This window comes from Cibotium barometz, chromosome 36 (genome assembly GCF_041138505.1).
Source record: "Cibotium barometz isolate CiBa-2024 chromosome 36, ASM4113850v1, whole genome shotgun sequence".
Lineage (NCBI taxonomy): Eukaryota > Viridiplantae > Streptophyta > Polypodiopsida > Cyatheales > Cibotiaceae > Cibotium > Cibotium barometz.
In genome coordinates, this window is record NC_141081.1 from 39,061,641 (window position 1) to 39,076,033 (window position 14,393).

The following is a 14,393-nucleotide window of genomic DNA, read 5'->3' on the forward strand; positions in this document are numbered from 1 at the left end:
ACCAAGTTATTAATTATTTTATACCTCGATATAGGATTAAAGTCGCTACCCATGCGTCAATTTATGTTTATTGCACAAGGTGCCATCCAACTTATATTGTCTCTCCATGAGAGTGTGAGTCTAAGCTCTAGAAGCTAGAATGGTTGTTTCATCACCCCTATTGGCTGCTAGCTCATACAAGGTCGCACTTTGACTAAAAAAGAAGGACCGAGTGTTAGGGTTAAAGAAGTGGTAGGCTTTTATCCCAAGGCGATCACCATAGCCAACAAAGGGGATAGTGTCTTTGTAAGTAAATAATAATATAACTAAGAAAGGTCTTATTTTCAGTGCATATTGGATTTCTTTATGTCTCATTCTCTCTCTATGTGTGTGTGTGTGTGTGTGTGTGTGTGTGTGTGTGTGTGTGTGTGTATAGTCTTCTCAGCAACATGAAAATTGAATGGTAATGGCTACTTGGTTATAGGGCTTATTGGAATCAATGAGGGGTAGGATCAGATAGCCTTACAAGAGGTTATCCTATAGCCCCCTATTAACTAGGGAATATGTTATGAAAAATGTGTGAGATAAGACTTTTTATTTCAAGAACCCAATGATGCTTTATGTGGGAAGCTGGAAGGGATCAAACATCAAAGATTTATTCTTATTATTGACATAAGCTCTCAAGATTATATTTGAGTTAATTCTCCCAATGATTATGGAAAATTTAAAGTTGATAAAGAGACATTTTATTTCAAGAAACCAAGCTTTGACTCTAGGCGAGTATGTTAGAAGTCTCAATTATTTGAGCATATACCCCTCGCATTGTAAGTTCACTTACAATAATAGGAGGAATGAACTCACCTTGTATAAACACAATACTGAAGTTCATTAAGGTAAGAGTCTAGAATTTGGTTCTTTCTAATCAGTTGAGTAACGAACTTAAATTAAGAAAATACACTAGTTACAAGTAGAAGATGGGTTGTGAATTGTAGGCTCCTAGTTATGGTTGAGGACTAGTCATACCCTTGAGTAATGAGAAATAGGCATAGATTTCACGCATATGAGCCGGGAAAGTCTTAGCCAAAGGTGAAGGGAAAAATTTAGAAGATATAGTGCTCATATAGTGAAGACTTAGATTGAATCTATGGACGAGTATTTTGATGTGGCTCATTAAAGTGAAAGAACAAACCTCTTTCCCAACTAAGGGTCACATGGAATGCCATAGGATGAAAGAATTATTATGAGTTCAACCACTTAGATAAGAATCACTTGTCTTGGTGAGGTTATGAAGGAATATCTTCGTTAAAGATTTTGCCTTGTGAGATTTCAAGAAGATAAGATGATGATTTTTTTTTAGCTATCCCAAGAGGGAAAGTCTATATAAGAGTATCATCAACTTCTCTGGTTTTCTCCTATAATGGATGAGATCACTCTTCTCACTTGGTTTGTTTGAAAACTTAATCCACCCTTTGATCCCTTGGCCAATAACACAAAGCCTTCCTTGAATATGTGACAATGGCGAAAGATTTTGCCAAGGTATTTTCCATGGAAGCCACTCAGAGAAATATAAACCATTCATAACTTCAGTAAAGAGCAACCAATCCTCCAATGCCTAAGATAAACCTTGGGCTAAGTCAAATTCAAAGTCATGAATCATGAAGACTAGACTAGAAGGGAGATCGTTCTCTTAGGCAATTGGATTGGGAGGAAGGTCTTTCCTTCAAGTGCCTCCCATGAATATGCCCTTTTTGACTCCTGAGTAGTGTGGTAAACTTCTTCGAGAGAATAGATGTTTAAAATGACAACATTAGGGCCATCAAATCAAGGATTACCTAAATCAATCCTCAAAACCAGATATTTCTAGTCATGGCAATTAAGGGAGGTCCTTAAAGATAGGAAAATTAGAGAGGAAGAGCCCCTACTCAATTAGCTGCTTCTAAAGCTATCACCATTGCTGCTGAGGTAGAATAAGGTAGAGGCTGGATTAACATTGTAGTAGAGCACCAAGGACAAAACTAACAGTTCTAACCGTAAATTATTTTGATTGATTCTAGTAGTACCCATTCATTCATGTCACTTGGATGCCTATGCAAGTGAAACTGACAAGTGGAAAACCTCTTTTCACTTACCATGAGATAGACAAGATTCAAGTCGTGCTAAATGGGAATTTTACTGAATGCAAATTTAGGGTCTTACGATTGTATGATGTAATATTTAGAATGGATTAGCTCACTCAGAACCAAGCCAACATCCATTATTATAAGGGGACTACGTTATTTCTAGATATTAGCGAAAATAAGGTGTATGGGATGGAAAATCAGAATTTCCATCACTCTGTCTGGTAGAGGCTGCCAAATTGCTGAAAGGACTTAGAAAGAAACAAGCAATATATGTTGTCAAACTAAACCCATTAGGCAAAGAGGTAAATACCAAGAAGCCATAATGGTTAAGTGAATGTATAGATGTATTTCCGAAAGAATTTATCATAATTCCACACTCGATTGTGGTGATGTGGACCATGAATTAAAGTTGGTGCTTGAAGCCCAACCTACATCCAAGTGAGCTTATAAAATGGATGTTTCCTAAAGCATAGAACTCAAGGAGAGATCAAGGCAACACTTGCAAAAACAAGGATTTATATAGCTTACTGTGTCACCAAGTTGGTGCTTGGAGCCCAACCTACATCTAATTGAGCTTATAAAATGGATGTTTCCTAAAGCAATAGAACTCAAAGAGAGATTCAGGCAACACTTGAAACAAGGGTTTATATAGTCTACTGTGTCACCATGGTGGGGAGCACCAATTCTCTTTCAGAAGAAATGGATGAGGCACCAATTCTCTTTCAGAAGAAATGGATGAGGCACTTTATGTATTAATTATAAAGGATTAAATAGTTGACTATCAAAAACAAATACCATATCCCTAGGATTGAACTTTTGGACTAACTACATGGTTCTTAGTTGTTCACTACTAAGATCGATCTAAAATTGGGATAATCAAATCAAGATGAAGTACCAAGATATCTTAACAATAACCTTCAATACTAGATATGAGCATTATGAGCTTACAATGATTTCCTTTGGATTGACAAATGCTCCACCTACCTTAATCAATTAATGCAAGGAAATCTTCAGGAACACATGGATGATTTTGTTTTTGTCTTCTTTGATGATATTATGGTCTACTCCAAGGATATTGCTGATCATGAGAAACATGGATGATTTTGTTTTTGTCTTCTTTGATGATATTATGGTCTACTCCAAGGATATTGCTGATCATGAGAAACATGTAAGCAAAGTCTTAAAATTTCCCAGGTAGTATAAGCTCTTTGCTAAGAGAAGCAAGTGTACTTTTTTCATTGATTGTAGTGAGTACTTAGGATTTATTATTTCCAAGGATGCAAGGTGCAAGACATAGATTGGCCAGAGCTAATAAGATTTTTAGGGCTAGTAAGATGGTATCAAATTTTCATACTAGCAAGATGGTATCAAATTTTCATACTACCCAGATATGCCAGGATACCATCTCCATTGGCATCGCTACTAAAGAAACATAATTTTATTTCAGTGGACCCCCATGTGTCGGCCACTTTGGTAACTAAACCTATCTTAAAATTGTGTGAGCTTAAAAAGTCATTTGAGGTAGCTATTGCTGCCAGTGGATTTACCATTAGTGGAGTCCTCATGTAAGAGGGACACCTAGCATATGAAACCCACAAGATTAGACCCCATGAAAGGGATTATGATATCCATGACTTGTAACTACCTTGATGTAGTGTATGATTTGAAGTTATGGAGGCAATAACTTCTTGGACAAAGATTCATACTGTTAACTAAGAGTGTAGTAACATGGATCCTTACCCATAATGACTTGAACATGAGGCAAAGAAGATGGATGTAAGCTCTTTAAAAGTTTGATTTTAAGATCAGATATAGGCATGTGGTTGTAGATTCACTCAGTAGAAAAGTTCCCTTCCTTGCAATGATCATGATTTCTATCCTTTTGTTGAATGAGGTGAAAGACAAGATCTCTCATGATAGTTTCTTCATACCCCCATCATCACCTTTCTCATGTAGGAAAGAAAAACTCCTCATAAAATGAGAAAGATTTAGGGATAAAAGCTAAAGAATGGATGCCTTTATTTCAACAATTAGCTATGTACTCCCAATGTAGGTGAGATAAAATACAAGATTTTAAATGAAGCAGATGACAGTCTGATAGCAGGACATCTTGGTTACATAAAGACATATATGGTGGTTTTTAAAGTTTCTTCTGGCTAGGACTCAATAGGGATGCATTACATTATGTGAATCAATGCATGACATATTAGAAGATTAAAGCGAAGAGGGTTTAAATGCGAAGGAAATTGCATCCTCTCTAAACAATCCTTAGATGAAATGTAAGTGCATAAGTATAGATTTGGTTATATTGTCTTCAATTTACGTAAGATATGATTCTATCTTGGTTGTAGTTAACAAGATAGACCAATTAGTTCTATTAAAGAAAACCTATTGTTCCCTTGATGTTGCTAAGGTTTTATTAAAAGCAATATTGAGATTATGATAGAATATGGTAGTGATATATGGATGTAGGCATTTAATGGGCTGAGGCACTTTTTCCCTCCTTAGGAGGTTTTTCCCTCGAGCGTGTGTACACACTCTTATGAATGAGAGTGTAAGTGACCTTTGTTCATATACACTCAATGCTCTCTTCTCAGCATGTATCTCATATCTATGTTTGGTACACATTTATAAAGGTCCCTATTATGAGGAGAAGCCATTGGTGTACATGTCTTAAACACTGATGGGGTTGTTATTGTGACCATTGATGGTTAGGAGATGGTCAGGGGTACAAGCATTAAGTGGCTAGGGCCCGGGGAGTCAGATAATCCTAGGGGGCCCAGGAGTGGTCCCCCTAGTAGGGGCGAAAATCCCCGACCCAATGGTATGGGTTCATTATTAGTGGTGGGAAGTGGTAGGATTTGGTCAAATTTTGAGGATACTGTGACTATGTATAGGTGTACCCGTCCGCATTGCATACCACACCATTGGTAGCACTATATATAAACATAGTTATCACAAGCTAAGGTATCCAATACTTGTGAGTATCCACACCCTCTACACTTAGAACTTGAGTATGTGTAGATTGCCATCTAAGCTCTTCTTGAGAGTGCATGGGTGGATAGCACCATCACATTGTACCTGTCTCAAAATTTTGAATTCTCTATCTATTACATTGTTTATTGCACTTTGTTTTGCTATCTATCTTTCCACTGTGTTATATTCTTATATAATATCAGAGCTTAGGTTCTTTTAAAAGAAATAGTGCATGAAGTCTAGTCTTTCTTTGCATAGAATACTAGGAGTGATGGCTTCTACCTCAGTCATTGTGTTGCACACCAATTATGTGTATTCGTCCACTAGCCCTCATCACAAAAGGTAAGCTTAATGTGGGACAAACTACACTCTCTCAAAATTCAAAATCAACGTCATTCTAGAATCTTTTGAGCTTCTAAAAACTATTCTGTGAGATGTAGAACCAGTGGAAACCCTCGACCCTAACAACACCTCACACATGCTTTCACCAGATGCTACACTTCTTTTAGCATAGAAGAGGTGTAATGCTGATACACTTTGCATCATCATCACCAACATAAGTGATTATGTTTTTTCTCATGATTCACACATAACTAAGGCATTGAAGGCCTAGACCATACTAAGGAATCAGTATGAGACCTAGAATCAGCCTAAGATTCAGAACCTAAAGAATTAACTTGCTGCTGCTGATTTTGCTGACAAGTTTGCTGAAGGAGAAGCTACTGAAACATTTATCACGCAAATTAAAAATCTGTAGGATCAAATGGTTAGAGTGGGGATTACAAAGACTAGTGACGAATTAGCCCAGAGGTGTATCCAAATTCTTCCACAAAAGTACGAAGGCTTGGTTGCGGCACTAAACACTCATGTTACAGTAAATAGACTCGCAAGGTAAGGAGGCTCTGGAGTGTGTGAACTCACTTCGCCCATAAGCCAACTTGGCCTGGGCCTGTGTGAACACTTCGTCCATCAGGAAATACTGTTACCCAATTAATCTTGTATTAGGACAATAATTATTGCCGTTCTCGCTCAGTATAGCCGTTTGGACCTCCAACGTCTACCCAGCATGCAATGCATTCCCTACTTTATGTGCCCACCTGTTTGCTCCCTGCAGGCAACTCTGGTATACCCCCCTGCACAAAAGCTAACCCTACAGCAGGTGCAGAAGCAGCCCAATGCGTTGAGCTTCCCCCTCTTGTTACCTAGCAGACTTCTCTGCATACACCCCGATTTCCCCTAATCGCAAACCATGGAGAACCTCGCAGAAGGCGCTACTTCTGCGACAGTAAAGGTTGTGGTGGAGGAGAAGATTATGAAGGAGGAGATGGAGGCTTCCCCTGCTGGTGCAGACAGCAAAGGCAATGCACCCGCCATCGCTCCTCCTGTGCCAGTCCTTATGGAGAGGAACGCAGAGAACAGCACCATCTCTAACACCAACAAGATGGTCTCTCCTGTGCTCTTGAAGCTCCGACGCAACCAGGAGAAGAGGGTCACCCCTGCCAACCCCGTTGATCCTGTCCAGGTTCCTCCTAAGAAGTTTGCAGGGTTTCCTGCAGAAAGGTCCGCCCTCTTTTGATTGTCTCTGATTTTAGGGTTAGGGTTTTTTTTTTGGGGGTTGGGCTCTCTCTTGTTGTGTTTATTATGTTCTGTTAAATTATTCTAGCATATTGGGGTGAGGGTCTTCTTTAATGTTCTGGTTTTTTTGGGTTTAGATTTAGGGTTCCTCTGTTGTTTCTCTTCCTCTCTCTCAGGCAAGTGATTACTAGGGCTTAGCTGCAGAATGATGACCCGAAGTTTTTGGGATTTTGCGTGATTAGCCGTTTATAATTAGGGTCTACCCCAGAAATTCAAAAAAATTGCTTCCTAATCAACTGATATCAATGCTAATCGGGGTGTCTCCCACAAAAATCCAACAATAGTTCCCCGTACTGATTTTAATGGTGATGTGTGTGTTTCTGTAGTGAAATTCAACAAAATCGAACTGATAATTAACCCCAGAAATTCAAGAAAATTGCTTCCTAATCAATTGATATCAATGCTAATCAGGGTGTTTCCCACAAAAATCCAACAATAATTCTCCGTAACCCACTGATTTTAATGGTGTAGTGATTGTCAGTGGATTAATGGAAATTAATAGGATGTGCAGCAGAGGGGTTTAAATCGCAAACGACTCTCAGACCAACCCTTTGTGTTCTGATTTTTCAGGCTTTATGGTTTTTAGGGTTCCCAAGAAAACCAGTTTAGCTTAGAAAGTTGTTAGAACTTGCAGCTCCGCTTGCTGTGCGGGTTCGCAATAAGCATTTGCATGCACGTGTGCCAATGTATGTTCAAGCACTTGATGTGGGTTTCTGACTATGGAGGGGTTTGAATGTATGTATCTTGGGCCTGTCTATGATCATTGCATGCATACTTGCTGGTTTCTGATATTATATGGGGTTCGCAATAAGCATTTGCATGCACGTGTGCCAATGTATGTTCAAGCACTTGATGTGGGTTTCTGACTATGGAGGGGTTTGAATGTATGTATCTTGGGCCTGTCTATGATCATTGCATGCATACTTGCTGGTTTCTGATATTTAATGGGGTTCGCAATAAGCATTTGCATGCACGTGTGCCATGTAGGTTCCATGCACTTGATGTGGGTTTCTGACTATGGAGGGGTTTGAATGTATGTATCTTGGGCCTGTCTATGATCAATGCTTGCTGGTTTCTGATATGATACAAGATTTTGAACTGTAAAACAAACAGGAATACAGGTTTTTCCCGTGCACTTCCTAACATAAAGTTTTTGCTTGCAGGTATATGAGCCCCACGGACTCGCTCATGTCACCCATATCGAGGGGTTTGCTAGCTAGGAGCCGGAGGACCATGAGGCCGCCCCCAGCTTTTGTTCCTCCTAAGGTAGAGAGACTGCTGATACACATCCATATGCACTTGTGGACATCCATGTACTCACTATATGTGTACATACTCATTATGCTGTCTCTCTTTTGCCAATGCAGACCTTGGACCATACATTTCAGGATGCAGAACTTGACGATACCAGCTCCACAGCTTAAAAAGCAGCTGTAATTTCCTTCTGCTTTTGTACAGCTTATCATAGCAACCCATATGATCGGCTTCCATTGTTCTTTGAATGTTTTTCTTGTCATCTTTGAAAGAATGATGGTCGCACATCTTTTCATATAATATATGTACGGGTCTGCACTAATTTCAAAGGGCAAGGTTTATGCTGTAATGTTTTTAAGAACAGAATAATTGTCATGATTTTGTTCACGGTGATATACATCTTGGGCCTAATTTGAAGGAGAAATGTATTGGACTATTATTAGTAATAGCTCATAGCTCAGATTGGTAATGAAATTTATCTTGTTTTATTCAGAAGCTAAAAAGGGAATTATCGTTTGTTTTTCAGTGTGTGTGTTTTCTGAAGTTTTTTTTGTTTTATTCAAAACCTAATGTCAAATTAGGGGTCTTGGTTTGTTTTTAAATATGTGTGTGTGTGCCTGTGACAGGTATTTGCCATTCAATGTTGAGAGAGAGAGAGAGAGAGAGAGAGAGAGAGAGTTACAAACACTTAATGGTTGACCTCAAGCTCTCTCCCTTTGAGGAACACCTCATCCCACACAAATAAGCAACCTTTGCCTAAGAACCATAACAAAGGTTGCAAGTTGCAGCTCTTCCTCCCCTCACCCAATTCAACACTTAATGGCGGTGGCCTGTTCTTGTTTGCAGTTCAAAGAACTTTGGTGCCCATCACTGCATGCCGAAATGCATGATGTCTGCGTACTGCTGCTTTGAATGCATTGCATGTCAAGAAGACAAGGCAGGAGCTTCACATCTAGCTCTAGTATCTTTTTTTCATCAGCCTTCTCAAGGAGCTCGTGTGTAGAGCTAGCAATTTCAGACCTATCTCAAAACTATTAGTCCCTTACGATTAAGCATTGACTCTGCAATTCTATGATGCAAATTTCATGTCCCCAAAGGGACATAGCTAAATAAGAAGTAAAGAATCATCCTAAGCCAACATCATTCCTCGATTATTGAGCTCTTTCCTAGAGTCAACAACCTCAAAGAATGTCCTAGAAAAACATCTTTAGGCGCTAAGGCAAAAATGGACTCACAATTTTCTTCCTCTGGTAGCACTAGATCCCTTGAAGCCAGTCTCGTTATGGCCTTAAATGATAATATGGCAATGAGTGTCCCGCTAGAGTTCCAACTTCCTGCTAGAGTGCCTTTCAAAGGGTGCTATCCACTTGAGGGGAGATTTGCTATTAATGGCTTTGGCAAGGATTTTATACATGATTCATGGCACCAAGACAAGATTCGTTTAGGACAGTCATTAGCTTGAATTCTCTTGTAGTACTTGTTGTTGCTAGACTTTGTTGAGAAGGCCTCTAACAAGGTTAACTTGGCCCTCTTGAAGGGAACTATGGTCTATATGGAATTTTAGCTACCTTGGTAAGGGGAAGCATTATCTCTATAACCCTCCACCTATAGCCAGGTACTCGCCTAGGGCTTACAAGGCTTCTACATCTCTTGCTCAATTCTCATTGTGGCCGTAAACATTTCTTTGGGGGCCTTGAACTACCCATCTAAATCTTTGAGGAGCTATAATTAAACTTTACTAGCATAAATTATATGGTGTGTGGATGGGATCTTCCCCCTCTTTCATAAGGTACCTAGGGGAACTTCTAAGAGTGTTACCTAGGGTGTAAGGTTAGCATGGATATCAACCCTAGAGTAGTAAATAGCCCCTCTAGTCAGAGCATTTGATGAAACATCGAACACTACAGCATATCCAAAATTTCTTGCGGGTGTTTACATAGCTTCTTATTGCACTCCTTCATAGACCATGGGTAAGAAGAAATGACTTATCTGCAACTTCCTATGGGTAAGAAGAAATGACCATACTGCTTGAGCCAAGTGGACATGAAATCTCATCATTCAACCTCCATAAAGGTAGGTCAAGTCTCATTGATATGATGATTTAGAGCAAGGTGCTCTTCATTGCCCTTGGCCCCTTGACAACATTCCATGGAACTTCACTGAGGCTCCTCTTTGCAAGCTTGACATGTCTTTCAAGAACAAATGTGTGCCAACCTTCTTTGAGCTACAACCGATATTTTTCCACTCCCATTGACAACGTTCCATGGAGCTTCACTGAGGCTCCTCTTTGCAAGCTTGACAAGTCTTTCAAGAACAAATGTGTGCCAACCTTCTTTGAGCTTGCACTATGCTACAACCGATATTTTTCTACTCCCACTTAATGTGGACATGCAACAATTTGAAACATCCTAAATTGGGTCCTTATCAAAAAACTAATTATGCTTACACCCAAATTTTCTAGGATTTGAGTGAGGGGCACTAAAGTGGGTCCCATGGCTGGGCTATTCCTAAGTTATATTTTCTTCTGTTCCTAAGTTATATTTTCTTCTCCTATTATGCTCACTTGGGAAGGAAGCTCTAGCTCCACTAAATTGAGGACACACAAGTTGCTGCTTATTAACATTGGCAAGCCTATTGTATTTATTCGTATTTATTCCTACATCCTCTCTAATTTTTGGAAGAGGTTGTGACGTAGCTTCTACTTGTGGAAGTCTTCCTCTTTCTCTAGCTAGTGGACCCACAAGTGTAGTAGTGCGGACTTGGCCCCTCCTCCTCAAATCAAGTTTTGGATTTTGGAGTTTTGTGTTTTTATGAAAAGTATGCCTACTTGTGAGTCTTTTGTCATGAAAATTGCCCTTATTTTTTCAGTTTCATTTGTTTTGTAGGTTTCCTTGTTGGTGGACTAGTTGAATGATGCAATACAATATAGAGCTCCAATGACTCACATATACTAATATTAGGCTAAGAAGTAAATCATGGTATATTGTATGCCATTTGCTTGCATGTTAAAACTATAAATTATTCAGTTTGTGCTCTTTAAAGTTACGCATGTCTATCTGAAAACATCTTTCAATTTATATTATTAATCTTTGTAGCTATTTGTGTGTCCACTTAAAAGTTTTAAATGTCTTTTGGGAGGAGTAACTATGTTACATTATAGGGCTTCGCATGACTTGCATGTACAAAAGATTAAAAGATCAAGCATAGAATAGTAGATTCAATGGGATTAAAAGAGAATTTTGTAGAAATTGGTTAAGTGGATTTTGGCACTATATGATTTTAAACCACACCAAAAATATATTTTTTGTCTTGCCTTTATAGTGACAAACTAAAACAAATGACTGTAAATTTGTTTTAGTGGTATAAGAGTATACTGGCAAATGATCTATCCCCAAAAAGCAAATTGTGTTCCATTTATAAAGAGTGAGTATATATAAGTTGGTTAAGTGAATTTTGGCATTGGTATACTTTTAAACAACACCAAAAATAAGTTCTTTTGTCTTACCTTTGTCCCATAAGCTGACAAATGACAATGAGGTTTTGTAAATTTTGTTTTAGTGGTGCCATTTATAATAGTATATTTTGGCAAATGATCTATCACCACTAAAATAAGTGTGTGGTTTTGGTTTAAGGAATTTTAAAGTCATGATCATGTGTGTTCAATATTAAATATTTTTTATAAAATCAGCGTGAAAACCTCCAACAACATGACAAATCAATATCTTCTATTTTATTTAAGATCATTTGCAACACCACCTCAAAGATGTCCTCAAAGAGATTTTCATATCTTCTATTTGTATAAGATCATTTTAACACCTCAAAGAGATCCTCAAACAGAGTTTTATATTGAACTTTGGTGGTATGTATATAGAAATACATTTGTTTGTGTAACCTTTTGCATAAAAACTACCCTATATGTTTCTTGTTAGAGTATTCAAATATCATAATACAATTTGAAAACATTCTATATCTTGAATATACATGAGACTGAAAGAGCAAACATAGCATGTATCAAATGCCATAATATTAAAAGAGAATTAAATATTTATGAAGTGTTTCTGTGCTCAAACTATAAATTATTGTGTTGAAAATTATGTTCTTTCAAGTTTTAAATGCCTATTTGGAAACACCTATCATGTCATAGGTTTTTAATCTTCATATTATGTGTTTAAGTTTTAAAATTATAGTGGGCTTAATAACATGAGATTTGCTACATCTTTTATTTGTGATAATGTTATGTATTCCATATTATGTTTCTGGTATCCTAGTAACAACGGATAGTGCTTCTTACAATAGCATGATTGGAGTATTATTTTCATGTAAATGTGCATGATGTGTTTTTTGCAACTTGCACTTCTTGAAGAGCCCTTCTTTTGGAGTGCATTTTCTCAGCCCATGAAAAAGTAGAGTTGTTCGCAACGTGAAAAACTCTAGTTTTTTTGCGACATGAAAACCTTAAGATTTTCTTACCCTTTTTCATATATGAAGTGCATTTAGCCAACAAAAAACAATTCAAACACATAAATGCATGGAGACGTGAAAATGCAGGGTTGTTAAGTTTCAGACCATAGAAAAAGACAATGTTGAGGTTTGTATGGTACTCCCTATTGATTGTGTGACGACTTCCTATTGAGGTACTACAGCTTTGATGGGGATCCAAATTGACACTATGATTGTGTCATTGTCCTTCTTGAGTGGATGTTGTAATACTTGTTCTTCTAGAGTCTTTATCCATTATGATTATGTCACTGTCCTTCTTGAGTTAAGCCATTTCTCTTCTACCCATTGGATGGTACACTTGAGTATAGGACTATGGAACAAGTAGTACTGGGCCGAATAGTACGTGTTCTTACATAGGTCCTTGTATTCATCACACATACACCTTTCCATGTAAGGGATTATTTTTGACAGAGGTATCAACTTATAAAAATCCCTCAACTTGAACCATGCATGAAGTAACACTACACACTTTAGCACTTGTGGGATCAAGTTTTGGTTAACCCAAAGCGTTCCATGTTTCATAGGACAATAAGTTATGAAATGCTTCCATATCAATCAATGCTATTATTAACCACAATGGTTAACATTATCAATCAAGGCTATTATTAACCACAATGGTTAACATTATTTTAAGCGTGGTTACGCTTCATGTAATTCATTTTTATGTAAAACCATGCTAAGCACTTCATGTAAAAAATATGGGATGATTGACCTTATGACAAGTGGTAATGCCGGCCATGAGTAACAAGCCTAGGTGTATATAGAGATAGAGAACAATTACGGGCCCCCAATTGTTAAATGGGCGGTTGGTCATTATAAAAATAGAGCTCATGTATACAAGTGACTTATCAAATATGAAAAGGCTATACCATCCCATTATCATAATTGAGTCTTCTTCTCTCTCCCCCTCTTGCTCTCTTGTGGCTATGGTGGTGAGCTTGTGTGTTGATGCATGCTTGCTTGCTTGATTATATGTGTGAGCTTTTAGGTGATGCTCCCTTTCTTGCCTCTTCTTCTTCTTCTTCTTCTTGATCTCCATCTCACTTTGACTCTTACACACACCAAGGCATTGAGATAGGAATTGAGCTCTCCATAGTTCCTTCTCTCGTTGCTCCCTACCGAGAGCTCAAGGAAAGCTCCACTACTTGAGTGACACAAGTGGTGGTATAGTGAGCCCCTAGCGACTTCACATCAAGGAGTTAACCCTCATTAGGGTTGGCTAAGTGCATGTTCCCAAAGCAACCCTTGCATTGTCTCTCTTCTCCTCTCTTTTTCCTTGCTCATGCAAGGAGAATGCTCATTTAGGTGACTATCTTTGGCACCGTTTGCCAGGATAGCACTTAGCTTAGGTTCCTCCACAATCTATTCCCCCCTAAGCTAGAGTCTTGATTTGCCCGAATGGAATGCGAATCCACCGGTAGGAGTTGGCTATGAGATGTTTGTTTGATTTGTGTCAGTTTTTTTTCTTTATTATACAATGGAGTGCAATGGAGCATTGGGAGCATGAGGAGCTTCGGAGGCTACACCAAAAGTGGAAGCTACAAGTAAGTGCCCTAATTTTTCTCTTGATTCCATTAATTTTGGTTTTTTCTTCAAGTAGTTAAAAAACTACATATTAGCTTAATCCCACCATTAATCCTCAAGATATTAGGATTAATTAGGCATTCCTTGCATTATTAGGTATCTTGGGACTAGCCTAAGCCATCCATAAAAAGAAAACCCTAAAAATCATCATTGAGGGGGAGAAATAAAGGAAAGACCAGGAAAACATTGGGCACAATTCAGTCTCGGGTTGCATCTTTGACAAGTGAACGACTGTTCACTTTATAGAGGTACAGGTAGGCGTACCTTTCCTAAGCCATGCCTATTCACTTCCTATTGGAGAATCTTTCCAATTCTATCTCATAAATGAGAGTAATGTGCATTAAA

General features: G+C 38.3%; 1 protein-coding gene across 1 annotated transcript; it reads left to right on the forward strand.

The window, feature by feature from the left end:
• The first annotated feature begins 6,118 nt into the window (after window positions 1–6,118).
• LOC147617879 (uncharacterized) lies at window positions 6,119–8,467 on the forward strand. The gene is made up of 3 exons (XM_086775592.1): window positions 6,119–6,635; window positions 7,874–7,976; window positions 8,078–8,467. The coding sequence occupies exons 1-3, from the start codon at window positions 6,325–6,327 to the stop codon at window positions 8,132–8,134; spliced, it is 471 nt and encodes a 156-aa protein (XP_086631718.1). The 5' UTR covers window positions 6,119–6,324; the 3' UTR covers window positions 8,135–8,467.
• The last annotated feature ends 5,926 nt before the right edge of the window (window positions 8,468–14,393 follow it).